Source organism: Equus quagga, chromosome 14, assembly GCF_021613505.1.
Source record: "Equus quagga isolate Etosha38 chromosome 14, UCLA_HA_Equagga_1.0, whole genome shotgun sequence".
Taxonomy (NCBI): domain Eukaryota; kingdom Metazoa; phylum Chordata; class Mammalia; order Perissodactyla; family Equidae; genus Equus; species Equus quagga.
The window spans coordinates 55517925-55544967 of record NC_060280.1 but is presented as its reverse complement, the minus strand read 5'-3'; the positions used below and the strand labels follow the sequence as shown (position 1 = coordinate 55544967).

The 27043-nt window shown below is 38.1% G+C and overlaps 2 protein-coding genes across 5 annotated transcripts in view; one reads left to right on the top strand and one right to left on the bottom strand.

Annotated features, from left to right (window-relative positions):
- Positions 1 to 337: 337 nt before the first annotated feature.
- AASDHPPT (aminoadipate-semialdehyde dehydrogenase-phosphopantetheinyl transferase) lies at positions 338 to 24101 on the bottom strand. Its single transcript, XM_046686169.1, has 6 exons — positions 23846 to 24101; positions 21986 to 22211; positions 10438 to 10559; positions 9640 to 9801; positions 4188 to 4256; positions 338 to 2347 (listed from the first exon to the last, which is right to left on the bottom strand). Exons 1-6 carry the CDS (start codon positions 24026 to 24028, stop codon positions 2183 to 2185), a joined length of 927 nt encoding a protein of 308 aa, XP_046542125.1. The 5' UTR covers positions 24029 to 24101; the 3' UTR covers positions 338 to 2182.
- A 222-nt stretch (positions 24102 to 24323) lies between these two features.
- The window catches only part of KBTBD3 (kelch repeat and BTB domain containing 3), a 40959-nt gene continuing 38239 nt past the window's right edge, over positions 24324 to 27043 (top strand). For 2 of the 4 annotated variants that reach the window (XM_046638597.1, XM_046638596.1), the window contains exon 1: positions 24332 to 24436. The gene's annotated coding sequence lies outside the window, so the exon portion shown is untranslated. Of the gene's footprint in view, positions 24437 to 24666; positions 24861 to 27043 lie in introns of all 4 variants that reach the window. The other 2 variants (XM_046638598.1, XM_046638595.1) reach the window with 2 other exon arrangements.

Below are 27043 nucleotides of genomic sequence, written 5' to 3'. Positions count from 1 at the left end.
ATGCAAACAAAGTCAATTATTAACTCAAGGTCATAAAAATGTAATACAGGAAGCAGCAGAGTGAAGCTTTATATTAGGAATTAAAGAAAGGTTAAAACTGAAAAATCAAGTAAAAGCAATCTCAGTGTTATTTGACTATATGGTAATTAAAAAATCAGCTGAAAGAGTTGAAAGTGTTTGCTCTGGAGACAGGAAATGGGAGGAGGTCACGGTAGTGGTATTTTTCATTTGGAAAAACAAAAATTTGTAGATCTATTTGACTCTTTAAACTATGTGTAACTTTGATTAAAAAAAAAGGAGAAACACAAAATCTAGCAGCATGCCTGGCTCACAGAAATTCCATAATGTTAATCGTTTTATTATTATAATGACAAGACAGATGACAGTTTTTCAAATCACCATTACATTCATGCTAGGGATAACAATGCTTCCTCTATTACAAATACTACTTGATCTTTTTAAAACACATTATTTACTATGCTTAGAATACTTGGGCATGCTTAATAAAATTAAAAAGATTACAAAACATTCCAAATTTTTTTTTACTAAGCAAAGTATCTAATTTTATACAATTTACACACAACTTTTAATTTTAGTAATAGAAACAATGAAATTATTTCACTTCTTGATACTCAACAAGACTTTAACTCCCAAGACATGCACTACAACCATGTAACAGATTCTGTCATCAATATGATGGTCGTGGCATTTTATATATTATGTTCCCACTTTAAATTAATTCCTATTTACTAAAATCAAAACAGGCAATGAACAGGTGGTTCGTAAAAAAAAGGAATAGTCAATAACAACACTGACACGTTGACCTCACTTGTAATGAAAGAAATACAAATTTAAAAAATAAGGTACCACTCTTCACTTATGTTGGAAAAGATTAAATTAAAAAAATAATCAACAATTAACCAGGGAGTATGTAGGGGGGTGAGGGGTAGTCAGACACATAACACTAACTGGAAGAATAAACTGTACACCCTTTTTGGAGAGTAATTTGGCAATACTTACCAAAGCTCTAAAAAAATGTTTAATCCCTTTGAAACAATCATTCCACTTGTAGAAACTTTCTGAAGGACATAGTTAAACACGTACCTCAAAATGTGGTTACAAGGATATGCGTTGCACCACTGCTTATAGTAAAAACTGCAGACAAAATGTCTAACAGAGGAAAGAGAGTAAATCGTGGCACACCCGCCTCACAGCAGGCAGTGGGTTCCCCTCAATGCCGTTCCCCCAACCCTGCCTTAGCTTTTTCCTTACCAAGAGTCTACTTTCTAGAGGCTAATAATGTCAGATATTGGCTTTCTCAGTGACCTGATCTGAGTCAATGAAAACTGAAGGAAAATCTTCTGGGGGCTCTTGGGAAAAAGTTTTCTTCAAGGATAAAACTGAGATGTGAGAGGAGAAAATGGCCTTTCTTGAATTTTAGATGCAATTTTTTGAGGATGTGAAACTGGAAGTTACAGCAGCAGCTCTTATGCCCACCAGGGAGGCAAACCTAAAGCAAAATCAATAAAATCAGACCGAGGCAAAAAGAAAAAAAGTGTCCTTAATGACACTTCTGAAATGTGTGTTACGTGAGATAATAAATGCCCTTGGTTACTTCAGCCGATTATATTTGGACACTGTTACTTCTGGTCAAAAGCATCCTAACTGATATTAGCCATACAACAGAAAACTTTAGTGCCACTAAAAGTTATGCCACAGAAGTATATTTATGAACAGATGTGCAGTTAAGAGAAAAAATTACAAAACAGTATGTTCCCATTTTTCAAAAAACACCCAAGCATATTAACATGGATTCATCTGCCAAGAAAAACATCTGAAAAGAAAATCTAGGTTTTAGGATCAGTATCTCTGAAAGATAGGAATTTAAATGTTTCCTTTTCATATATCTGCACTTTCCACTTTTTTCTACAATGAATATGTATCACTTTAACATTCTGCCAACTTTTTCTATTCCTTCTGTCAATCCAATGCAATTTGGGGGAAGAAGAAGAGGTAACCATGTAATCTACTGAGCTACTTGAACTGGGAGTCAGCTTTTTTAATAGAAAAAGTTGTTTTTTTAAAACTGTTTTGTGAAATAAAATTTGATGCTATCAGGCATTTATTTTTTAGTGGATAAAGACTACAGTTTTCACTTCCCTTTGTTACTTAGGGAATCGCATCATGACTTTGTACCATTTCGTATTGGAATTTCTTCTGTGAAGCAAAAACAGTCCCAAAACGAAGGATCTTCAGGGGTCATAGGAACAGCAGATGATATTAAATCACTAAAGGTGAGAATAGTAAACTGCCTCTGGGTTGGTTTAGAATCATCTTGGGATGGAACCTAAAAGGGAAAAAAAATAGATTACCTCATTGTTACACAGCGTGTTAATCTTACAGTCAATTTTCTAACTAGGAAAATAAGACCAAATTACATTTCAGTAATATTAAATCACAACATGGCAGGATTTCTAGATAACTGTTTTTACTCCTTATGTTAATGTTACTGACATAACAAATTAAGGAAAATATGAAATAACCCGATTCTCAAAACTTTCTGACATAACAATAACCTGTGGTATTTGTTTAAAATGTGGCTTTACTGAGCCACACATTCAAAAACTCTGATTCAGCAAACGAATTAAAAAGAATCCCAAGATATGTAACTTTTAACAGGCAGGTGGGTTATTCTGATAGTGGGGGGCTACAATGTCACCTTCTGAGAAATACTCTAGAGGATGGATCTAACAAAATTCCCATAGCCAAACAAAGATGCAACACTGTCTTACACTCTAAGATAGAGCCCTTGTTCACAACTCAACCCAGTGTAGACTTTCTGTAATATCCCATGCATTCCAGTAAAGATAGTACTTGGGTTGTACACAGGGCTTTAACAAGGTCCAGTGCCTATTTTATGTGATCTATGTTTCACCACTATGCTGATATGGTTGTTATCTCAATTTTGTAGATGGTGAAATTGAGGCTCAGGAAGATCAACCAATTTGCTCAAGCTCACAGCAGGTTAAATGGTGGACCTGGGCCTAGAACCCAGGTCTTCGGAATAGTACTCTCGTCCAACTATGTACTCTTTTCCAACTATGTCAACGCTGTCCGAATAGGTTTCTCCAGTGAAAGAGAAAGGAAGTATTGCATGTGCAAATATTATAAAGAATTATCAAAGCTCTGTTTCCATAGGCTATCTGCAGAGTGTCAAGCTAAGACTTGAGCACACCAGGACAGGTAACTTGGGTCAGAACATGTTCAGATAAGAGGATTCAATTTTAACACGCCATCTCTTTGCAAAGAAGATAATCTAGAAAGAATTTTAATCCTTAGTTAGTCTACTAAAGGCATGGTCTGTACACTGAGCTATTTTTCCAGAGGTAATGATATACATATATTGATCATGCCACAGTCTCCCACACGGATTCCCTAAAAATAATGATATGCATATAGTTTCAATTATTATAACATTATCAGTTATATTATTAAAATTAAAGATATTAAAATAGTATAATATATAAATTATAATTAAATATTAAAATTAAAAATTAAATAAATATTTCTGCAGAATCAGAACTATACGTAGGCTGAGGGTCCTGAGGCTAAGGTTTTTTTTCCTTCACTTACCAATTAATAGCTGAAGAAAGTAAAAACAAATTGTGATTTGAAGAATTGAGACAGATTTTATGCCACAATATGACATGAGTTGTCTCATGTATGACAGTGTAATTTTGGGAATACTACAGGAGATTACTATAAAAGCGGGAGGGGGTTCAACTTGCCAGATAATTTCATTACTCAATACCCTTCTACTTGCTCCCCTTATATTCAACACAGCCCCAACTCACTGGGAAATAAACCACTGTTAAGATGACTGAGATAGTGATTATCTGGAATTTCTACTGAAAATATACATACTAGGACAGTAGTATCAAAATTTTTTCTTTGCAATATTTAAGTGTATTTGAATGTGAAGAAGATAACATGCTTTTCAAAAATCTCTGTGAAATTGCAGATGATCTTAAGGATCTGATAATAAAAAACACTTCTAAATCTATAATCTTTAAAACAAACCTCTAACCTAATATAAACTACATTACTGTTTCCATCGACAAAGAAAAAACTCAACATTGACTCATGCTTTTCAGAAAACAGTCAGAGAAATCTTAAAATCTTACAACCTTATCTTTAGATCCATCGGGTTTCCTAAGAGCTACTGCAACAAAATGGTGCTCATCTATTTTGCTTTCCTGAAAAATAAAACGTAAGTAAACACAGATTATGAAATATGTAAATTTAGATATACTTTTGTTTACATTTTTAAAATCTCAATCTCTCTCTACATATATAAACACACACACACACACACACACACACACACACACACACCCCCCCCCCCCCCCCCCCCACATCCCTGAACCATTTAAGGAGAAGTCACATACATTTTGGCCCTTTACTCTTAAATGTTTCAGTATTTATTTCCTAATAGGGATATTCTCTTATATAACCACAGTAGTTAATAACATCAGTAAATTTAACATTGAAATAATTCTTAAATTGACTATCTGTATTCTAAATTCTATGTACTCAGTTCTCATGTCTTGCTAGTGTTTCTTTTGTCTATTTTAAAACAGAAAACCCACTCTCCTCCTCTTATTAACAGAATATTGCTCATTTTCAGTTTGTCTGATGTTTCTTAATAATTACATTTAGACTATACTTTTCCAACCAGAATACTATATGATGAAGTGTCCTATCTAGAGGTGCATCTAGACAGCCACCTGCTCTTGCTGGTGATGTGAACTTTGTATATGCTTGAAGTGTAGGTTTCAAAAAAATCAGACTGTCACTGGTTTATAGCATTCAGTTAACTAAATAGTATAGCCTATGGGAAATCACAGAGGAAATGTATACGTAAGACTTAAAGGATACACAGCTTTCTGTTTTCCCTTATGTATGAAACAAAGGGGGAGGGAGCTTTAAAATATAATAGAGATTGAAGCAGTCACCTCAATTATGAACTATTAAAAACTATTAAAAATTTCACTGAAAAGCCACTTTACCAAGGCATTCCTCCAAAAACCATCAGTTGAATAGGAGACTACAATCAGAAACTCAAGCCCATTTTTCATACCCTCACTGTAAGATATCCAAATTAGCAAAAAATAAAATTCAGTAAAGATAACTTTAAGAACATTATGTTTAAAAAAAAAATACATAACTAAGTATCATAAGATTTAATAGGTCACAGTTATTTTCCCTTTAAAAACAAGCTCACTATAATTATTATAAACAAAATTACTCCTTTTGATACACGGTCTTCCATTCTTTACACTAAATATATTAATAATATGAATACTATAACATACAGAGATGTTTTGGTTATAATTACTTTTGGAAAATCACAGCATGAGTTCTGCTCCGCTGCTATTCATGGGGCTCTCATGGCCACTTCTTCCAGAAATGGGTGGCCAGGTCCTTCTTCCTAGTCTGTCTTCCTCTAGAAGCTCCACTGAAACCTGTTCACCATGGGTGACCCTGCCAGTATCTGAAATCCTGTGGCATAGCTTTCAGCATCACAGCAACACGCAGCATACCACAGTATGAGAACCAACACAGACAGGTGGTGTGGTTCTCTGACCAAGAAACAAACCACGACTGTGGCAGTGAGACCACCAAATGTTAACCACCAGGGCTGCATGCCCAAAGGCTGGTTCTTTAACTTGTGGGGTACTTTGGAGATGCCCTGACAGGAACATCCCACCTGCATTCCTTGTTTCCAGGGATAGTGCCCTTGGCTCTAGGCTCATCTCTTCCCATCAACCCATTTCTGGCTGTGCAGATCAGCAGACTCATTCTGTTATGTTCACTCAACCCTCCAAGGCCTATTTATAGTGTAGTAACAGTCCACACTTAAATATACTCATCTAATATACTATTTTTCATATTTTCATAACTGGTGCATTGAATGGGCAAAACACTCAGGTACATTCAGTAAAGAACTGAATTTTTCTTCCATGGCTGCCTCCAAATATGCCCTGATGGATCTCTCATCCCAGGTCCTGGACAAGCCCTTAGGCAAACTCCACAGCTCTTCAGTCGCTTTCAGTTAAAAAAATCCCATTTTAATCCTACAACAAAGTCGTCCTGTGCAAATCCTTCATTTAGATTTAGGCACAAACTGGGTGGAAGGGCCAAACCTTCTCTGTACCTTGTTTTCAGTTACTAAAGAAGCCAGATTCCATCGTGTGGGAATAGAAGGCACGTTCTGCCCCTGGGCCTCACCATGCTCTTCCATTCTTCCTCCTGCACTCTAGTTTCTTTAAGGTAGGTGGCAGAGAGGAAGGGAAGTGGAAGGAAGTGGCAAAGTAATAACCAGTGCTGTTGTAATCTAGGTTTTGGAACTCTGGGTCATACTAAGCATCCCAGTGCTGGCTTAGTTCATGGGGTGGGCATCTGTGGAATTTTCATAGAACCGCCTCCATTTCTTCAGCCGTGTACCGCTCCCTAGAGCTAGCAGTGCATTTAACAGGCGACTCCGTGTAAATTCCTTCCCTCAGCAACTAATACAGAATATAATGCCCACTGCCTCTTTCTTTTGGAGCTCCTTTTGGGTGGGGTCATTTAAAGACACTCCGAGCCCAATTACAGAGCATCTATTTGGTCCAGAGGAACTCAGACACCTTTGCTATCCAAAAAACTAAAGAACAGCTGGCCCAACTGCTGACTCTTCCCTCTTCACTCTGCATAGTAGGCCCTACTGCAGCCAGGATCCTGCCTTCCAGTTCCTCCAGATGAGAAGCGGGTGCCAGTGTGTCTATCTTTACACACACCTCTAAACTCCTAAGAACACAAGCCAAATTTTCCTACAAACTCTCTTAATGCTCTCTACTCTACGAGGGTCACACACAGATGGGCCTACTAGTGTGTCATGGTAGCAAGACCACCCTCCCACCACCACACAAACACACTTTACTTATATATAGGCTGGCTTCAGTGGTGGCTGGTGGACCAGTTTTGCTATTCTAATGAGTAATGCATAGATGTGTCTGCATTTCTTTTATATCAAAAGAAGAAATTCCATTTAATATTCTTTATATTTACTTTTGAAAAAAAAAAATCTGTAATACATTAAGACACTTCCAAAAATAATACAATGTAAATGGTTGCTTGGGCAATGGTTGCTGGCTTCCTAAAAGACCTCAGATACTTCGAATTAAACCTGGAAAAGCAGAAAGATTTCCACCTAATGCTAATTCAGTTAACTTTTAAACATAAAATAAAATTTTTATTGGGTTAACCTGTACAAATGTAAACAAATTACTTTAAAATATGTAATATATTTTATAAAAATGAAATCTCCATCTCCTAACAAGTTGTAAAGAATATCTAAAGTGCTTATTGTAAGAAAAACTGAAACAGAATTTATCTAGAGATAAATCATTAAGACAAATTAGATCAAATCTGCCCTAAAATATATTAAAGTTAGTAACAAAATTTCAATTAATTCATGTAACAAGGATATACTATGAAAAAAACAAAACTATGTTCAGAAAAGTCTATTTGCCAAAGTCAAGAAGTTGGTATTAAGATTCTAACCCTCTAACTCAAAAACCTAACTACCATCTTCCACCACTGCCTACTATACACCATTGAGTGTTTCCAAGTAGCCTTTTTATGTATACATAAATTTGTTTTCCAGCTGTAAAGATTCTTTTCTCACCGAACATCAGATAGAATAAAAGCAGGATGCCTATAACCATGTACATGATATAAGCTGCCTTTCCCATGTGGATACAAATTATTATTAAGCATCACCTGTAAGGCTGCAGTAAAAGACTAACCAGAGTTTGCTTCAGTTTTCTAATTAGGTGGTGTCTGAATTTTTTCAAGTTATAAATAATGATGCAGTGAACATAAAACTTAATTTCTATTGAATGCAGGAGAGAAAGGTAAATGTTAAAATGTATAGTAAAAACTTTTTATCTGACATCAGTAAGAATAAGGGATTCCATGTCAGAGAAATGGCTGAGGCTTTCTCCTTTAAGCATGAGAATATTTGTTAATAATTTTGGCTATAGTTTTAAAATTGTACTTTCTTTAAAAATATAGTATCCTAAGTAAAATTTACTCTTTAATTGACAGAATCTCTACTTTACTTGCTGTCTTAGTAGTTTTAATATAGCTCTCTTTCTCACTATGCTTTCTGTCCTTAGACGCCCTGATACTACTCTCTTATTTTACTTCTTACCATTTTGGACACTCTTTCTCAGTCTCCTCCACTCCACTTTTAAACATTAGTATTCTCAGAACTCTCTCCATCCTAGGCCTCTCTTCTAACTTAGGTAATCTCATAGCTGCAACTTTAATACCCATGCCTTCAGCTACCATTCACACGTTAATGATTGTAATTTGTCCCCCCAGCCCAGCCTCCCATGCTATTCACCTACTTGACATCTTCACTTGGGTGTTTCTATGGCACCTCAAACTTACCATCTCACTTGTTCCCTAGTATTCAATATCTCAATAAATAGTCCGCTAAGTCACAGAACTGCTCATGACATCTTTGACGTCTCACTTTCTTAACCTCCACCTATCATCATAAATAGGACTTGGTCTTAACATACAAATCTGATCTTATCATTCTCTACTTAATATCTGTTAAACTCTCTTGAGAAAATTAGTGAATGCTTCCTATTTTATCCACTCGCCACTAATTCCTTATTTTGGGGACCGACGTTCTCTGCACACCACTCAGGTGATTACGGCAAAAACATTATAATACAACCCATTTGCTGGGCTCTGGACACCTGACACAAGCTGGACCAATTACAGTAGACCACTTCTTTGGCTACAATGATTGGTCACTAAACAAGCACCTGGCCCAAACTAGGCCAGGGAGGCCCTTCTCCAGGGCTTTTATAGCTTGGAATAGAAATGGATTTCACCAATCTCTGTGGGAGTTTACAGTATAAATCGTTAAATGCAAGAGTGGTAGGCAGCCAAGTTTCCTGCCACATAGACCAGAGACGTTAAGAAAGCTGGTGTATAGAACAAGAGTCGAGGGTGGGAGAAAACTGAAGCTAGGACATATGGAAAAGCAAAAGTAAAAGATAAAGAGTTCTGAGTTTTTCAGCACCTAATTCTAAGGCCCAGTTACATGAATCACTCTAATAGCCTATAATAATGTCTTCGGCTTAAATGAGTTTGTGTTGAGGTTCTCTCACTAGCAACCAAGAATTGCTAGTAACAAAATACAAAAGAGGCCAAAATCTTTAAGCTGACCAATAATGCCCTGCATGATCTTACTAGTAGCCTAACCAGGAATCTCTCTCAAATCCCCTCATCACAGTACAAAGCGGCTTCCATGGCTGTTCATACACACGAAGCTCCTTCTATTCCAGGGCCTCTTTGCCCTTCCCATTTTACCTAACTCACTATGACTTAACTTTCACGTATCAGCTTAAATGTCACATGCTCTCACAGCATCCCTGACTTTACCTTCAGAGCACTAAGAGTGGATTCCAGTTGTGTCTAGTTTCAACGACTAGCCTCCACAAATTAATCTCATGCACAAACATGCACAAAATAAGGAAATTCTTACAGTTTTAGCAATTCTGATAAATTTCTTACCTCAAATGCCCATTCTTTTTCCTCTTCCCCATCCAGGAACAAACGTGTTTCTTTATAAACTTGGCCTATTTCCAGGTTTAAGGGGGATATATCAAATTCAAGCCGTTGCAATTCAAATCCTAGTCCAACACCAATGGCCTTTATGAAGCTTTCTTTCAGTGCCTAACATACAGAGACGTTTTCTCTTAGAGCACTTAGTAGATAGAATCGTTCATAAAATCTACAGGTCCAGCACATCTGGATTTTTAACTCTGTACTACATTATGGCTACAAGCTATTGTTTTGTAGTAGCATGGAGACAAATCAGCCATGTAATTTTAAGGAAAATCATTTAAGCTCCCTGTGCCTCCATTCCCTGACGTGTAACATGTAATAACAATAGCACCCACCTCATAGAGCTGTTACGATAATTAAATTAACCAAGTTATGAAGGGCTTAAAGTAATGTCTACTGGCAAATATGTAATATATAAGTGTTGGTTAAATAAGGCCTCGTGTACGAATTCCTTTGAGACAGAAAACATTAAACATTATTTATAAATGGTGAGAAATGTTTTGTTTTAGCTTTAAGAGTAACCACCTTCTAATTGAGCATTAAATAAATGTTAAATTTTCTTAAAGGTCATTATAATGTAATAACATACATACACACAAAAATCATGAAGTTCCCAAGTTATGACCCATTTAATTCAAGCAATGTATGAACTACTGGGTAACCAAAAGACTTTTGCTTCTATTTTTAGCAAAGATAATGGAATCACCATAGGCTTTTACTCTCAAAATTAGAAAGAAATTATACCCAATTCCTATAAAACATATCCAGCTGAGTCCATTCATCCTTAAAGCTTCTGATTGTTTCCCATTCTTTGTTGGTAAACTTTCTTTTCATAATATGAAAGAATTCTGGAATTGAACCACGACCTGTCAATTGAGGAAACACAGAATTAAAAACAGCTATTAACAAAACTCTTAAAAAGTACAAAAACAGAAAATTATAGGCCAATCTTACTTTTGGATACAGTCACAATAATCCTAAAGAAAATCTCAGCAAATCAACATAAGTTGAAAATTAAAAGAATAACACATGACAAGCAGGGGTTAGCCCAGAAACAGAAGAGCAGTTTAACAGGGATAGTGAAATCAAATAATTAAGAATAACAACAATATGGTTATATTAATAGGTGCCTCCTAAAGATTTGGCAGCCAAACCTGTTATAAACCCTAAATAAGAGGAAATTTCCTATACATGACAGAATATCAGAAATCTACAACAAACATTCTTAAAAGAGAACCATACTATTTTGGAGTTTAAAACTTTACTTTGCTATATAACAGGAAAAAAGGGAACAATTTATCATAATTTTTTGAAAATTGGTAGAAAGCAGAGGATTGTTCTTTTATTCTAAGTTATCACTGTGATTCAAAACTTAACAATGCTTACTTCCTTCAAAATGATTGTTTTGCAACATGTTTTCTAATAAGAGTTCTCCAAATAAACGTAGATTTTAATTTCTATTCTTTTGGGGATGCTGCTGTGAAATAAGCTCATTTTTAAAAAATTTAAAATAGTTCCCTTGCTCCACTGTTCCACAGACAACAAAATATTACAAAATATTCTAAAAATAAATGACAAACTCAAAGAACTTGATTCTCAAAATGGAGAATTACATTAACAGTACATGGTATGCCTTTCATATTTTGTCAAAATATTATAACTATATGTTTGTCTATCTTTACTACTGGGCAGGAACTTTCTATTAACACTCATTTATTTATTCTACAAATATGCAGAATACTAATATGTATTGAACTAACAGTTAAAAACAGTCATGGCTCTTGCCCTCACACACTAAGAGCTAAGAGGCCTGTCAGAGAGCCTGGCTCAAAGCAGGTGAGCCACAAACGTTTACTGTATGAATAAATGAACATTAACTATTATTTGGGAAGTTACTTCCTGAATGCTCTACTGCCCTACATCCTTAGTTCATGACTACATTATTTTCCAGAAAACCTCTTCAAGGTAGTCCCTCTGCAGATTCTGTTAACATGGCTTGTCCACTTAAATCCCAACTCACATTTCTAAAATATCCAACTCCAAAACTTGACATTCCCAACTACCTGACTACCACTCTTAAAGTGACAGCTGCCGCTATACTCTCTACAGGCATTTCTGAGGGGGAGAAGTACGTCTGGGGAAAAAAAAAAAAGACGTCAAACCCCTCTACTTAATGCTTTACTGGCATTTAATCACTAACCAATGCCAAGAAAATTCAACAAGTAGAACTTCTATTAATGACCATTCATTCTAAAAATACCCAAGTGCTAGATGACAGGACTATCAGGATGAGCAAAACAGACACGGTCTTTATCTTCACAGGAGTTTACATTTCTCTTGCAGTAACCTTAAGTACCTTTCCCATCGTTATCTCAAGGGCAGAAAACATTACGTCAATTCTCCCACAAAACTGTTTATGATTCCCCTACCACCCCCACTTCAACACAGTCAAAATAGTCTCTTCTTATTTAGCCAGAAAATATTTCTCATGATCCTACAATGAATGGTATGTGGTCCTTTAGATAGAGACAAACATTCTCATTTATTTTCAAGTTGATCAGACTCATCTGATTCATTCATCTACTCCTTAGCACTCTATTCTTCTCAAGAAGAATAACTTAATTTCAACCCATTTTATGAACTCGATTAATGTCTATTATTTGTATCTGCTCATATTAATGTTAAAAGACAATTATTTCCTAAAAGTAGTCCAGCAAAGCTATAAAGTCATTTAATGTAATAGCACTGAAATATTAAACTGTGATCTTAAGAGACCCAGGGGAGGGGATTCTTGCCCTTTTTGGGCCATGGATCCCTTGCATCCTTTTAAAATGCAAGCATTAGCAGTACACAGTACTGGCTCGACAAATAATACATAAAGCAAGCAAGCTTGCAAAAGTGACAAAAGCAGAGCCGGAGATTTTAAATAGCAGGAGCATTGTATCTCCATAAATCATACAGTTTCCTCTTGAATATACTTTGGCACAAACAGTGTAAATAACAATGGGAAGAGCAGTTACCTTGGATTTGGAAGACGGCATTAGATATTTCAAGTGGAACTGTAGTTTTAATGGAATACTATCTAAAAAGTCTAGAATTTTAAAAGATATGCCTGTTGTCATCTACAGTGTCATTTTATTTGTTAGTCTGTTCAAATTATAATGTCATAACCTTCAAGAAGTCCTCTGATTTTTAACTAAATACGATGGGGCAATCAAGGAAAAAAAGTTTAAATATGCATGCTAATAAAAAACGAACTGATTAACATAAGCAGCAATCTAGCACAATCACTGGAAAGTAATCACTACTGATTATGTACAGCTAAAAAAGTATCCAATATGAGTGTGTTTTCATACACTTTTGAGAGCATCTTACCTATTTCACAAAATAAGAGATCTGACAACAGAAAAAGATGATTTTGTATTCAGCCAAAGCACAACAGCACCACACTGTGGCCTTATCGTGGAAATAAAATTCACAGTGAGTGAACATTAAATACAGTTTATCCAGGAAACTGGACAAATGAAGTACATTTGTCCCTCAGACAATCTGACAGCACATCAGATATGTAAGTTGGCAAATCCTCCTAACAATATCATCACATACTCATGCCTATAACAATCTTCAATTCAATCATCTTTGATTTAATCATCTTATTTCACACGTAAGAACCTCTAAGTAAGATGAAATAACCAAAACACTGAGATAGAACTACTAATCAAGCTTAGAAAAACCAGATCCCCCATCTTATAGCTTAATCTTTAGGGAAAGCAGTGTTAAATATTAACTAAGTGTTCTGCAATGATCAACTAAACAAGACCACACAAGTAGAAAGTTTATTAAACATACATATACAACAATTTATAGTCTATACCCTTAGCTGCTATTTTAAGCCTAGGAAAAAAAATCCTTACCATAACCTCAAAGCCCACCTACATCAAGCTCTCTCCAAAACCAGGTCACTGATGTGCGCACATAACAGCGTCTCAGTTAAAGTTCACCTCTCTTCTCAAAGAAAAGGGGCCAGGTATTCTAGGGGGGAGCTGAGCAATGTCCATCTGTGCGCTTTAAAGTAACAAAATTTAGTTTTGGATAATAAGCCATATTAGAAATTCTAGTAGTTTCATTTTCTAAGTACTGGATTATATAGTCTTGCTTCCATTATATATAGTCTTCCAAAATTTGAGTTAATACGTAACACAATAACGGTTGACTTTATCAGCTCACTTGCCTGGGAATTTATCCAGATACAAACCCAGAAAAAAACAAAAATGCCTGAGCCGCTAACATAGGTTTCACAAACCGCATGCACAAAGCCTCGTGTTACTGACAAAGGAACTCCTTAAGCCATCAGTACAAGTGGGGTACAGCAGAAAAGGCACGAGACTGAATGACAACCTAGGCTCGAAACTCTCCACGGAGGCAATCCTCACCTTCAGTAGCTCTTAGTGTGTCTATGTAAATGTGCATTTATTAACACATACACGTATCAACACACACACACAAGGAAAGGGCCTATAGAGCTAGGGCTATTTGGCTGCAAATGTTATCCTTCAAGAAAAGGAAAGGACTCAGAAGGCAGGGGGGAGGGGCAAAAGGGTGTGGCCATCCTGAGGGTCCAGAGGACAGAACATGGAGCCACAGAGGATTATTCTCAGGCCCTTAAACCTAATGTAATTTGCCCTGCTGGGTTTCAAACTTGCTTGGGACTCATGACCCTTTTTTTCCTTCCAACTGTTCCCTTTTCAAATGGGATGTCTATCCTATGCCTGTCCCACCACTGTATTTTAGAAGATGATCTGTTTTCTAGTATCACAGGTTCACTGATGGGAGAGGAATTTTGCCCCAGATGGATCCTACTCAGAGTCTCACCTACATCTGATTTAGATCATTCAGATGGTAAGATCTGTAACTTTTGGATTTAATGATATTTAGAAGAGATTTTGGATTTAGCGTTAATATTGGAATAGGTTAAGACTTGGGGACACGGGGATAGGGTGAATTTCTTTTGTATGTGGCATGGATGTATATTTTGGGGGTCCAGAGGACGGACTGTACTGAGTTAAACAGTGTCTCCCAAAATTCATGCCCACCCAGAACCTCAGAATAGATCTTATTTGGAAATAGTCTTTGTAGATGTAATCAAGTTAAGATGAGGTCATATTGCATTAGGGTGGGCCCGGCAGCCCAGGACTGGTGTCCTTATAAGGAGAAACATTTAGACACACAGAGAGAATATAGGAAAAAAGGCCATATGAAGATGAAGGCAGAAATTGAACTGATGCAGCTATAAGCCAGGGAATGCCAAGGACTGCAAGGAAACTAGGGAGAGGCAAACGATTCTTCCCTGGAACCCTCAGAGGAAGTATGGCCCCGTCAACACCTTGATTGACTTCCATCCTTCACAACTGTCAGACAGTAAATTTGTTGTTTTAAAACACTGAGTTTGTGGTACCATGTTAGGAACTCATGGAAACTAACACACACACGCATACAATTAAACTTATATATAGACACACACACTCTGAAGAGCTTTAGTGTTACGCCCCTGGAGTCAAATGTTCACATGCTGGCTCCCTTACTTGTTTACTGCTACTTATTTGACATCTCTATGGCTGTTTCGTAAATTATAAAATAGGGACAAAGAGTTGGGTAGATTAAGGAATAAACATATAAAGTGCCTGGAATTATTAAGTACTTAATAAATTTACTTTAAGGTTGTTGTGGTAGTTGTTACATGTATATCCTCTTCCGTGAATTGTTTTAGCAAGTCCTTCGTCCATTTGTCAAGTCTTAAATGGTTTTCCTATCAATACTTAGAAGCATTTTACATATTAACAATAGTAACCTTTGTCTGGTGTATTCGCAACAAATGTACTCCCTGGTCTGTGAGTGAGACATTTAATATAAAGTCAATCACCTCTGCTGACTTTGTGGTTCTTTCAGAAGTCAGACCAAATATACAATTCTACTGTGTTCCAGTAACTGTTATTAAAATCTAACTCTAATTAATTGTGCTGTATAACACGAGACAAGGATTTAATGGCTTTCTGATGACTTCACTCAAAAAAAAATGGATGAGTTACAATCTTTGTAGGCTCTGCAAATTACATCTAACACAGTGTTTTCCAAACATTAATATGCCTAACAGTCACCTGGGAAAACTGTTTAAATATAGAATCCCTGGTTGTACTCTCAGAAATTCTGGTTTAGTAGGTCTGGGGTGATTTCAAGAAATGTGCATTTTTTTTTCTGAGGAATATTTCCCAAGCTAACACCTGTGCCAATCTTCCTCTATTTTGTACGTGGGTTGCCACCACAGCATGGCTGCTCATGAATGGGCTATGTCCGCACCAGGGAACAGAACCCAGGCCACTGAAGCAGAGCACATCAAACTTAACCACTAGGCCATGAGGACTGTCCCAAGGAATCTGCATTTTTAACAGGCATCCTGGGTGACTTTAACATCCTGACCACCATTCTATACATAAAACAATAACTATCACAACAACCACAGAGCTAACATTTATTAAGTACTTAGTAATTCCAGGCATTTTACATGTTTATTCCTTAATCTACCTAACTCTGCTGGTAAAGCTGTTCAGCCATCAGCATGTAAAACATACTATACACACAAATTCTAGAAAAATTAAAAGATTCAAATGTGAAAACAAATCACAATTTCAGACAAGATCCAAAAGACTCTACAACCTACAGTTGGAGTAAATCTTTTACCAACTTAATTATTTTTTCAAACAAGACAGAATTCAGAATTTATCAAAAAAATGATAACATATATTTAAAAAAATAAAATTCATATGGCAAAAAATATAGCCAAATTCAAAAGATAGATAAATAATAGAATGGGAAAAATACCTGTAACAGATTTTATCAATAGTGTCAATATCCATAACATACAAATAGCTTTTATACACTGACTAGAAAATATTAATACGCAGTTTAAAGAAGAACAAATTCAAGTAGCCAATAAGCTATTACCCTAGTGATTAGGGTAACAGCCCATTTAATAAACTAATTTTTACCCAATGAATTGAAATGTTATGTATAAATACTGGGTTCTAACTCTTAATTCTCCTAGTTATCTATTCTTTTGCTAACACCATACTCTTCTATTTACAATGCCTAATGTAAGTTTTAAAAACTGTTAAGGCAACTTCCCTCTGACTGTATTCTGACGTTTTTAGATGTCAGTTCCTCCGTAAAAATTTAAATTCATTTGACCCAGTTCCACAGAATTTTTCATAGATTTTTGTACTTGCAAATCCTTAAACAGATGTCAATAAAATCTAGTAGTTAGAGGCCATATATTGTGGAGTGCAGTGCCTAAATATGTGGGCTTTGCAGTGTGGGTTCAAATCCATGCTCTTCTACTTTTTAGGTAAGTCACCTTGAGCAAGTGTCTTAATCTAATCTATAAAATAATAAGAGTACTTACATCCTAGGCTTAAGTGGATAGAACAAGATGACGTATGTAAGGCATTTAACACAGTGTATATCACACACACACAGAGGCTGCTGCGCAATAAATAGTAAGTTCTATACTGTGACCCCACTCAAAGCCTCTGGACAGTGAAAAAGAGCCATGTTGTAATTGGGAAAGGGGAAACCTCCCAGTCAGTAAAGAACTGGTTTTCCAGAAAGAAGTTCAGAGTACAAAGAAAGTGTAACTTACTTAAGCTACTTGCAGGCTCTAAGTCTCCAAGCTTTAAAAAAAAAAAAATGCTTTAACTAAGCACATCCTGCGAAATGCAGATCTAGAAGGTAGACTGCCCTAGATAGAAATGATAGTGGAATAGACTGCAGCAGCAACAAAGCTGAAAATTCAATATGGGGGGATGAAAATGGAGGAGAGAAGCAGCTAGGAAGATAAATGTAGGGGGAGGAAGACGACTCGAAGTGACAACTATTTTTAATCCTTACTCACTGACAAGAACAGTTTAAATTCCAACTAGAATCTCCTATGAATACTGTTTTTCATTGTGGTTGTGTACCCATTTTTTTCATTTTTCAACAAACAAGGAATATTTTAAGAGGAACTGAGAACTCCTATCATCTGTACATTCAATAAATATTCACTGAGCACCTACTATGTGCTAGACACTCTGCTAAGTTGTAAGTATTCTGTGGCAAAAACAAAACAACCATGATTCCTGAACTCATCTCACAAGGGACAACAGATAATAATCAAATAACTAAGTTAGAGTTACTTTGGGAAGGGCCATGAAGGAACAGATCAGGTGGTCAGTAAAGTGCTTTCTAAAGAGGTACTGACTACTTCTCATCATTCAGGTCTCAGGTACTCAAGAAAAGAGTAGGCAGAAGAACAGGCAGAGGGATAAACTTATTTTGAAATGATTTTGAATAGGAAAAAGTTTGCTACATTCAAAGTAATACAAGATGAGTGTGGACAGAAAATAGCGGAGCTAAGAGAGCAGCCAGAAATGGGACTGGAGAGGTAGGTGGGGACAAGATGATGAGGTCATGTTAAGGGGACTGGATTTTACTAACAATCAACCTGAGTTTTGAGAAAACAGCTATAGGTATTTTTTAAAAAAGACCACTCCACTGAGTACTGCCTAGGTGAGGACAAAAGTGAAAAGGGGGCTGAGGCCAGCCCTGGGGCATAGTAGTTAAGTTTGCATGCTCTGCTTTGGTGGCCCTGGGTTTGCGTGTTCAGATCCCAGGTGCAGACCTGCACATCGCTTGTCAAGCCACACTGTGGTGGCATCCCACATACAAAAAATAGAGGAGGACTGGCACAAATGTTAGCTCAGGGACAATCTTCCTCAAGCAAAAAGAGGAAGATTGGCAACAGATGTTAGCTCAGGGCCAATCTTCCTCACACACACAAAAAAAAGGTGAAAAGGGGGAACCAATAAGGAAGCTATTAAAATAGTGCAGGAGATGGTATAATGGTACAGGAGAAGGAGACAAGAAATAGGCTCTATCACCTTCCTAACCAACAAATGATACCACCACTTACTTTCTACTCACTGTAGTACTTAGTTACATAACAGTTGTTTCAAAGACAATTCTACGATACGGTCACTTCAAAGCTATTAAATTAGTATTAAATCTCAAAATATTGAGTCATTTTGTCCTCCCAAGAAATATCCAGCAAAGTTTATAATAAAATGTAAACTTGGAAAGGTAAAACCATGGGGAAAAAAATACTTTGGTCTTTTCACAAATTTAAATCATCATTTTTATCCTGTATGTATCTTATCTGGCCTTATTTTGTAAACAGGGAAATAAAACTGAACAATTCATAAAACTATCCTTCCTTTTACATATGTAACTGTAAAAGTCTTTAATGGGAGATAAAAATTAGAAAATGAAAGAAAAACCAAACAAAATTTCCCACTGGGTACAGCAAATGATGATGATTACCTGTAAACATCTTTTCCCTGGGGTTAAGATTGGGGTTAAGAATGCACTGCACTGGCAGTTTGGCAGGGTTCCCAATATCATATAATCCCTCTTCACTGGACATTCATTAAAAAAGCATTTATTGAGTGCCAACTATGCACAAGTTACTTCTGTATAAGGTTTCTTTCTCCGTTAGGCAGAGAATAAAGTGGCGGTTGCAATATTCTCCTTAATTATGAGCATCCAGTAGAAGGAAGAAACCCAAAGCTTCCAAGATTCATCAATACATTCTCTCCTGCCATGCCACAGCAGCAATGGCGGAAAGCGGGAGAGGCAGGAAGTGATCTGCACCTAGTATAAACAGCTAATGTGACAAGAAGGAAAGACCCCACACATTCCTATACAATGCATACTTGCAGACAAAACAGGAGCAATGGAACTGAGTCTTTCAGTATACTAATGATAAAGGCTGACAACCACCTTGAGAGCTGACAATCTAACAACAACGTTCAGTACAAAGGACAGTACTTCCCTTGCTGCAGTCCTAAGTTTTACCCTCCATCATTTAGCAACTCTTGGCGAACTTCTCTTGCTCAATTTCCTCACTTACTCCGATAAGCAGAGCAACTCAAATGAATCTCCAGTGAGGTAAACCAGTGTCTATTTCCCACCCTCACTGAGAAATAGATGCTTTGTCCATTCACACTTCAGAAATTAATGACAAACTAACAATCCTAGTGAGAACTGAAAAACAGTTCTTTCCCTGTGTGTTACTAGATTTATCAATAGCTTTTTGGCAATGAAACAGCCGAAGAGTAAGACAAGGCCTGAATACCGTGATTAGTCAAATAAGATCAATCAAAAACACTGGGGGGGAGTCTAAAAAAATATAATTAACAACAAACTAAATGTTCAATTTGTGCTCAGTTACCTTCCTATCGTTTATAAAAAGTTTCAGTTAGCAATTACTTGTTTATCCAGTACTGACCATAAGCCAACACTGTCCATCAAGGCAAGTGGTAATAAAAATTCACAGGCATAACTTCCAGGCAGCTATCAACCTGATGAGCCAGTCATTCATTACTGAGTAACTGTGCTAACTGCATTCTAAGAAGCAATGGTCTTTCTGATAATTTCTGATTTTAGGAAAAACTCACATAAGGACATAGAACGCTATGAAAGCTTATGGGTTTGCTCCCATGCTCACTCTGAATCCTTTATAGCAGTGGTTCTTTCAGAATAAACCTTCTATGACCCTGCTGAAAACTAGACACTCTCCACATAAAAATGCACACATGCATACAAAATGTAGCAAACAATTTCAAGGGTTACGAAAAAAAATTCCTTGATGCTTATCCAGCAACTTTAGGTCAGGAACTCCTGTTATCAGCAGTAGCGCCTCCTTCAGAGCAAAGTTAAGAATAAAGTTGTTAACAGAACCGTTCATGAGCAGGTGAGAGAAAAAGCAGCTGGCGGGAAAACGCAAGGTAAAGATACCAACAGCAAAAGTGAGAGATGAGAGTCACAGCCATACGGTAATCTTATTATAGCAGCACATTTGACACATTATTTACTGGGCATTATTATGAACTAGGTAGACAGCTAAGAGATGTGATAGTGACCAAACTCAGGTGTAGCTAACGTAGTTCCCGTTCTCAGGTGGCTTATAAGGGCCAGGGGAAAGACAATCAATCACCCTTGGAAATAATTACAAACAGACATGTTACCGGAACGGAGGAAATACACTTTATGAGTGCCTACAACAAAAGAAGCTGGCTTAGAATGAAGGTTCACAAAGGCTTCCCTAAAGTAAGACTGAAGCGAAACCTACGCAGTAACTAAGTTCTCTATGCAGACATGGGGGTGGGGATAACGTTTACTCAAAACTTCCAGCTGGGGGGATCCAGAAGCAATGATCCTGTGGTGGGAGCAGTGCGGAGATTAGGAAGTTGCACTAGGAAATTAGCAAGATGTTCCCTTATTAACAGCTTTCTTCTTAGCCTGTTACTTAATCTGCTGATAAAAATAGTAGCATGTTCCGGGTGGTTGGGACAATTACATTGGAGAGTATATGTAAGGCCTTAGTATACAGTAAGTGCTCACTAAGTGTAGTGATGATGAAAGCTATAGAGTAGCTAACAGAACCTGTGTTCTAGTAAAACTGCCTACTCAACACTGCAAGAAATGCTAGCAGTTTCTACAGTCAGCAATCATAAATTTCCAAGGCAAAATACAAGCAACTTAAACATTTCAATAATTGCTTGCTCTTCATTTTTACTCATATACACGTGCTACAAAGAGGTATATTTAGGTTTAGCACAAATACCTATCGCTGCCTAAGGACTACAATACACTTTACCATTAAGGTTATTTTTTTGAAAAAAACCAACAGCTTACTGATGAATTGAGGAAATACTTAAGCGAAACAAAGTTGTTACAATATAATTACCATGCTTTTTGAATAGAATGCTACTTAAAATTGACTCCATTGAGTTCAATGTGGTTTAACATTTATTAGTTAACTAAAAGACAAACAGCTATTGAAAAACCATTCTTTATAAAATTGAAGAACCTTCCAAAACAGTTTCAAATTTAGCCTTACTTAACAAGCTGAGGTATAATTCAAAAAGAAAATCTTTACATTTTCACTTTGCCTCTAGGCAAAGCACTATATGAATCCACAGTGACGTAGAATCCATCTTTTATGTAAAAGTCTGTTAATATTCAAGGAAATATACCCTTTTCAGATATGTGCTCTCTCAGTTACAGTACCTTTGAGTACTGAGCACATCTTTCCTCAACTTAAATATCTGCAATACCTCTCTTGGCCTGAGATTACTCAAGACATAAGAACTGAGAGAAGACACTTAATAACTCTTGTACTACAAAAATGCAACATTACCTGGAAAACTAGTTTTCATTATATCAATTCCAACTTGTAGCTCAGGTTCAGCAGCAAGTACAGCATAGTCCCCTTGATGAGAGATGTTAAAGTTAAAATTAGGGTAAGGATTCAAGGAGTCTTTCGCAAGAACTGGTTTTCCTTTTGCAGTTCTCTGCAAACGAATATTATTCCAAGGGATATTCAATTTCTCTGCAACTAATTTCCTTATCATCAGTCGACCAGCCTGTTAAGTAAATAAAACATTTAGTATGTAGTGATGTCAACTAAAGATTTAGGTACACGGCCTGTAACATACAAAATCTATTTTTGTGGTTCCCAAAATATTCATTTTTAAAAGTTTTTAAGAGTACGTAAGCATTAAATACACTGCATTAAGATTTAAGCAATGCTTAAGATAGAAGAAACTTTAACAAGTCCCTCCTTAGCAATTCCCTCCCTTCAATAGGTAACCAATGTTAAGTAGAGATCCTTCAGTCTTTTCTCTAGGTATCTAAATATACGTTCATTTGCACATGCTTTTGCTATCTATCTACATATATGAGATCCTACTATATATAGTATTCTACCATATATAATCTTTTTAACTTCCAAGTGTTGGGGATTTCACATCTGTACATAATGGACTGGGATGCGCATTTTTCTCTGTAGCAAAATAGTTCATAGTTTCAAGGCACCACAACTTGATTGACCATTCCCTTATTATTGGACATTTTAGGCTGGCTCTAGTTTGCTATTACGTATATCTTTGTGCACATGTGTGCTTATTTCTAGTTCCTATATACCCACCACCCAGCCTCAACAATCAGTACTGCATGATCTATCTTTTTTCACATATACCCCATACCCCATCCACTCTCCCCCACCTCCATTAATTATTAAGAAAGAAATTACTAAAATCACACAAATACCCAAGGGTATAAGGTCACAAACTATATAATATTTTGTAAAATACCTTTCAAGTTTTTTTCCTTCGAGTCTAACAATGAGTTTTAAAACTGCAAGAATTTCAATTTCACAATTTCTTTTATACCATAAAAAGCATAAAAAATTTTCACCAATATGCTTTCAAGAAATTATCAACTAGCCCACATTTCAAACGAAAAGGTGTTTCGACATAGGAACATTTTCAAGAAATGACTCTCTGTGAAGTGATGGTAATCAGAGGCTGTTTGAAACTGCAATATATAGTAAACAGTTTTGCAATCCAATTTTCCATCTGTTGCCTACAAAACACAGAACTAAAATAATTCTATTTAAAACACTGTTTTCCCGAGCTATCGAACCAGGAAAGCATGCCTGGGCCGCCTCCTCCCTGGGCTTCAGTTCCATTGGTAAAAGCAGGGTGGTCTAGGCGTCTTCCAGTTCCATGGTGTACAAGGCTAAACTAAGTCATATTACCAATATTTTTTAGAGATCACGGCGTGCAGGGTGCCCTTCGAGAGGGGTGGGATATTTAATAGGCAGACTAAGCACATGCTATGGGCTCAGGCAAAGAAAAAACGAAAATTCCATAACCCTTAAAAATAAAAACCCTCACTATGGAGAAAACACGTTACTTCATAGGCCTTCCTTACACCGATTTTATGGTTTAGCGGGGTCTCTATTTGCAACTACAACGGGGGAGGGGCTCATTTCTACAGCGATCGACGCCGCCGAGGCGACTACAAAGACCGTCGAGACCAGGCCGAGCGCACACGACGGCGACTCGGCGGTGCTGACCACGCTCACCCCGGGCCCAGGCCGGCCACAAGTGGGCTGGAGGGCGGGCGTCGACGCCGGGACTGAAAGGGGTCTCCAAGCCGGCCCCCTCCCCCAACACTTGCTTCCTCGGCTCTGAATACCAAAGACCTGTAGTACCATGGCTGCCTTAGCGTCCCGGGCGAAGACGAACTGGCCGATGCGCTCCTTCTCCTCGGGCTGGATCGATCGCACCGCCAGCAGCCACTCGGCTCGGCTCGGCAGCCAAGTGCCGCAGGAAAAGGCCCAGCGCACGCCCTCCATCGCTGGCACCAAGCAGACCCGCTTGGCAGGGAAAACCATACACTGAAAACAGCCCTCGCCGCCTCCCCGGGCCTGATGGCGCCGACGCTCACGTGGCCCCACCCCTTTCTTCCCGGCGTCTGTGCGAAAGGGGCGGGGCGTCGCGCTACGTCCCCGGGCGCTCTGCCCTCCGAGAGCCTTCACTTTCCCCTGGCAACCCCGTAGCGCTCTCCAGGAGAAAGCGGCTGGGGGCGGAGACGGAGCCCCGCCTCTGCGCTCTGCGGCAGCGTGAGTCGTCACGTGGGGCGGGGCTTCGGAGGGAGCGAAGGGTGGGACCAAGGCCGAGAGCCGGAGAGTTACGCCAGTCACACTTGGAGGAGCGCTAACGGGACAGCGGTGCAGGCCAATCGCAGTCAGTCCTCTGGAGGCCGAGAGACTGGGGTGGAGATTCGGAGACTGCAGTTGCAGGTGGGTGAGCTCTGGGGTCTGGAGGAGTGGGATAGTAGCACCTTATTCCTGGGGGCCCAGGTCGGCCCCCATGACCCACACGGGAGAAAATTCCCGTGGCTTCAGGTCCCTCTGCCGCTCCTTCTTGTTCACGGGCGGGACAGGATCCGCGGCTGGGAGGGGACTGCATGATGCCCCCTGGAGTTGTGCTGTACGGTGGCCCTGAGTTGCCTTCCTCCCTCCTCTCCCAGCTCCTTCTGCCGAAGCCCCCCTCAACCCAGGACGCTCCCCATCCCTAACAGCTGCCCACCCTGAAACTTGCCTCCGAGGGCCTGGCCAAGAGACTGCCTCCAGTGCGGGTGCGGGCCCCGCCTGAATCCGAGGCTGGCAGCCAGCAGCTGGGCTAATGCTGCTGATCCTTTACTGCGGCCGTCAAGTGACCCAGGTGCTGTGTTGCTGTTGCCAAGTCTATTGCAGTTTTAGGAAGAGGGTTCTGTTGTGGAGGCACCAGTGTTTCCATCATATCAGAGGTCCTTGCTGTAAAAGCAGCAGAACCAAGTAAATAACTTCAGCAGCCCTTCAGAGTTACTCTGTGCCTTTGCTCATTTATCTTAGACTTTATCAAGGGCCGTCCTGAGTCTCTGTTTCCACAGTTCTACCTAGACGGTGGGTGACTCTTCTGTGAAAGCCCTCGTGATCAAAGCCCATTGCGGGTTTTGGCCCAGGGCAAAGTTGGTCTCTGCAGAAGAATGTGAATTCCTAACTTTGTGGTAGATTAAATGCCGATTCCCTTCTTCCTTTGGCTGTCAGGAAATGTCAACTAAGGCCAACACAGTTTACCTGGGGATTATTTCCATACCCTTTAAAATGGGTTCTATTCTGTTTTTATCTATACTTGTTTCCATTAGCTTTTCATGATATCATGAGCCCCCTCCAGTCCTTTGCAAGTAGATGAGATTTTGAACACACAAATTCTCAAAGTGCTGTGAAATGAATCACTGTCTTCATATATCTACTTAGCTAATACTCACTAAAACCCTGCGTCAGGTGCCATATTTAAGATCTGCTTATGACCTGCAGAGAGCTTACAATCTAGCAAGGCAGATAAAACGTGCAAAAAAGCTGCTAGAGAAAATGTAAAGATGTGTAAGGTATAAGGTATCTATTAATGCCCATGTCAGTAATGATCATAACTCGTTCTCCACTTTTAATTTTATATATCTAGGCATCATATTATAACTTTTCCATTCTTGTCTTTTTGAACTGTTTTTTTAGAGTTTCAGTATATTATTTTTCTGTTTCTGAAAAACTTCTGTGTACATTAGCTCGTGTTCTTCTGTGCAATAATTATTACTGATGTAGAAACTGAGATCAGAACCAGAATTTGTGGAATTATTTAAATTCGGGTTTAGGAATTCTTAGTCCGTTCTTTTACAATTGAACTAAGCTCTGTGTATTCAATCTATAGAGCCTAGTATACAGTCAGGTAACGTAGTGGTTAATTGTACTTGTTCTCTCTGCCTAGAATGTTCTCTTCTCCCGTCATCACATTCCTTGTTCCTCTGTGTCATTCAGGTCTCAGCTCAAATGTCATACCAAAGAGAATTTCTCTGCACAACCAACCTAAAAGCTCACTTTCGTCACTCCCTACTCCCAACTCCGAGCCTAGTACCCTAGTGGGCACTCTTTATAGGTTTGTTTAAGCCCCTTTCCTATCTTTTTTTAAATTCTTACTTGTCATTCAAGGCTTAGCTCAAACCTTACCTTTTCTTAAGGACTATCGCAGAGTACTTTAAAAAAATATATGTCATCTGTGTAATTCATTTGGCATTTACTTGAGGGGGAATTTCACGTATACCTTACCTTTTACAAATAGTATACATCAGTAAATGTTTTACAGTAGAGTTTACTCTTTTCACAAGTTAACACTGATATTTCTATTCTGTCTACCTTTACTCCTCACTTTTTCCTTAAGGAAATATGAAGTATGCAGTTAATAACTTGCCTAACTATATTCAATAAACCCCCAAATTTTATTATGGTATTTTTTATTGCATTGGTCAGGGGAGAAAGAAGACTAAAATGGTAGAGGCTCAGCAAATTTGAGCAATAATCGTCTTGCCAGTTCCTGTTCTGTGGCTTCTTAGTAGGATTCTGAGAGACCCGTGTTCTATTTGGAGTTCTACCTCCGATTATCTGTGTGATTTTGGGTCAATCACATAACCTCTCCTAGGTACCAGTTTCAATGCAAAGGCACCAAATGAGAGCATCTCTAAGGTTTGGTGATTTTTTTTTTAGGTAATGTTCATTAGCTTTTTATTGGGTCACAACTTAGACTTGATTCCATTGCAAAATTTCCTTTCCAAGACTTTAGTAAATAACTCTATAATTCTACCAATTACCCAAAGAAGAAATCTTGATTCCCCTTTTCTGTCAATTCTTTAATCTATTCCAAAGTTCTATTGGTTCTACTTCTAAAATAGAGCAAAAAATCCACCTATTTCTCTCTGTCTGCCTTGTTAATACTCTAGTTGAAATCACCATCATTTCTCACCTGAAATACTGATTAGTTTTCTAGCCTCACGAGAAGGGGAGCATTCTCTTCCTGTGCCTGCCCTCCATGCTGTG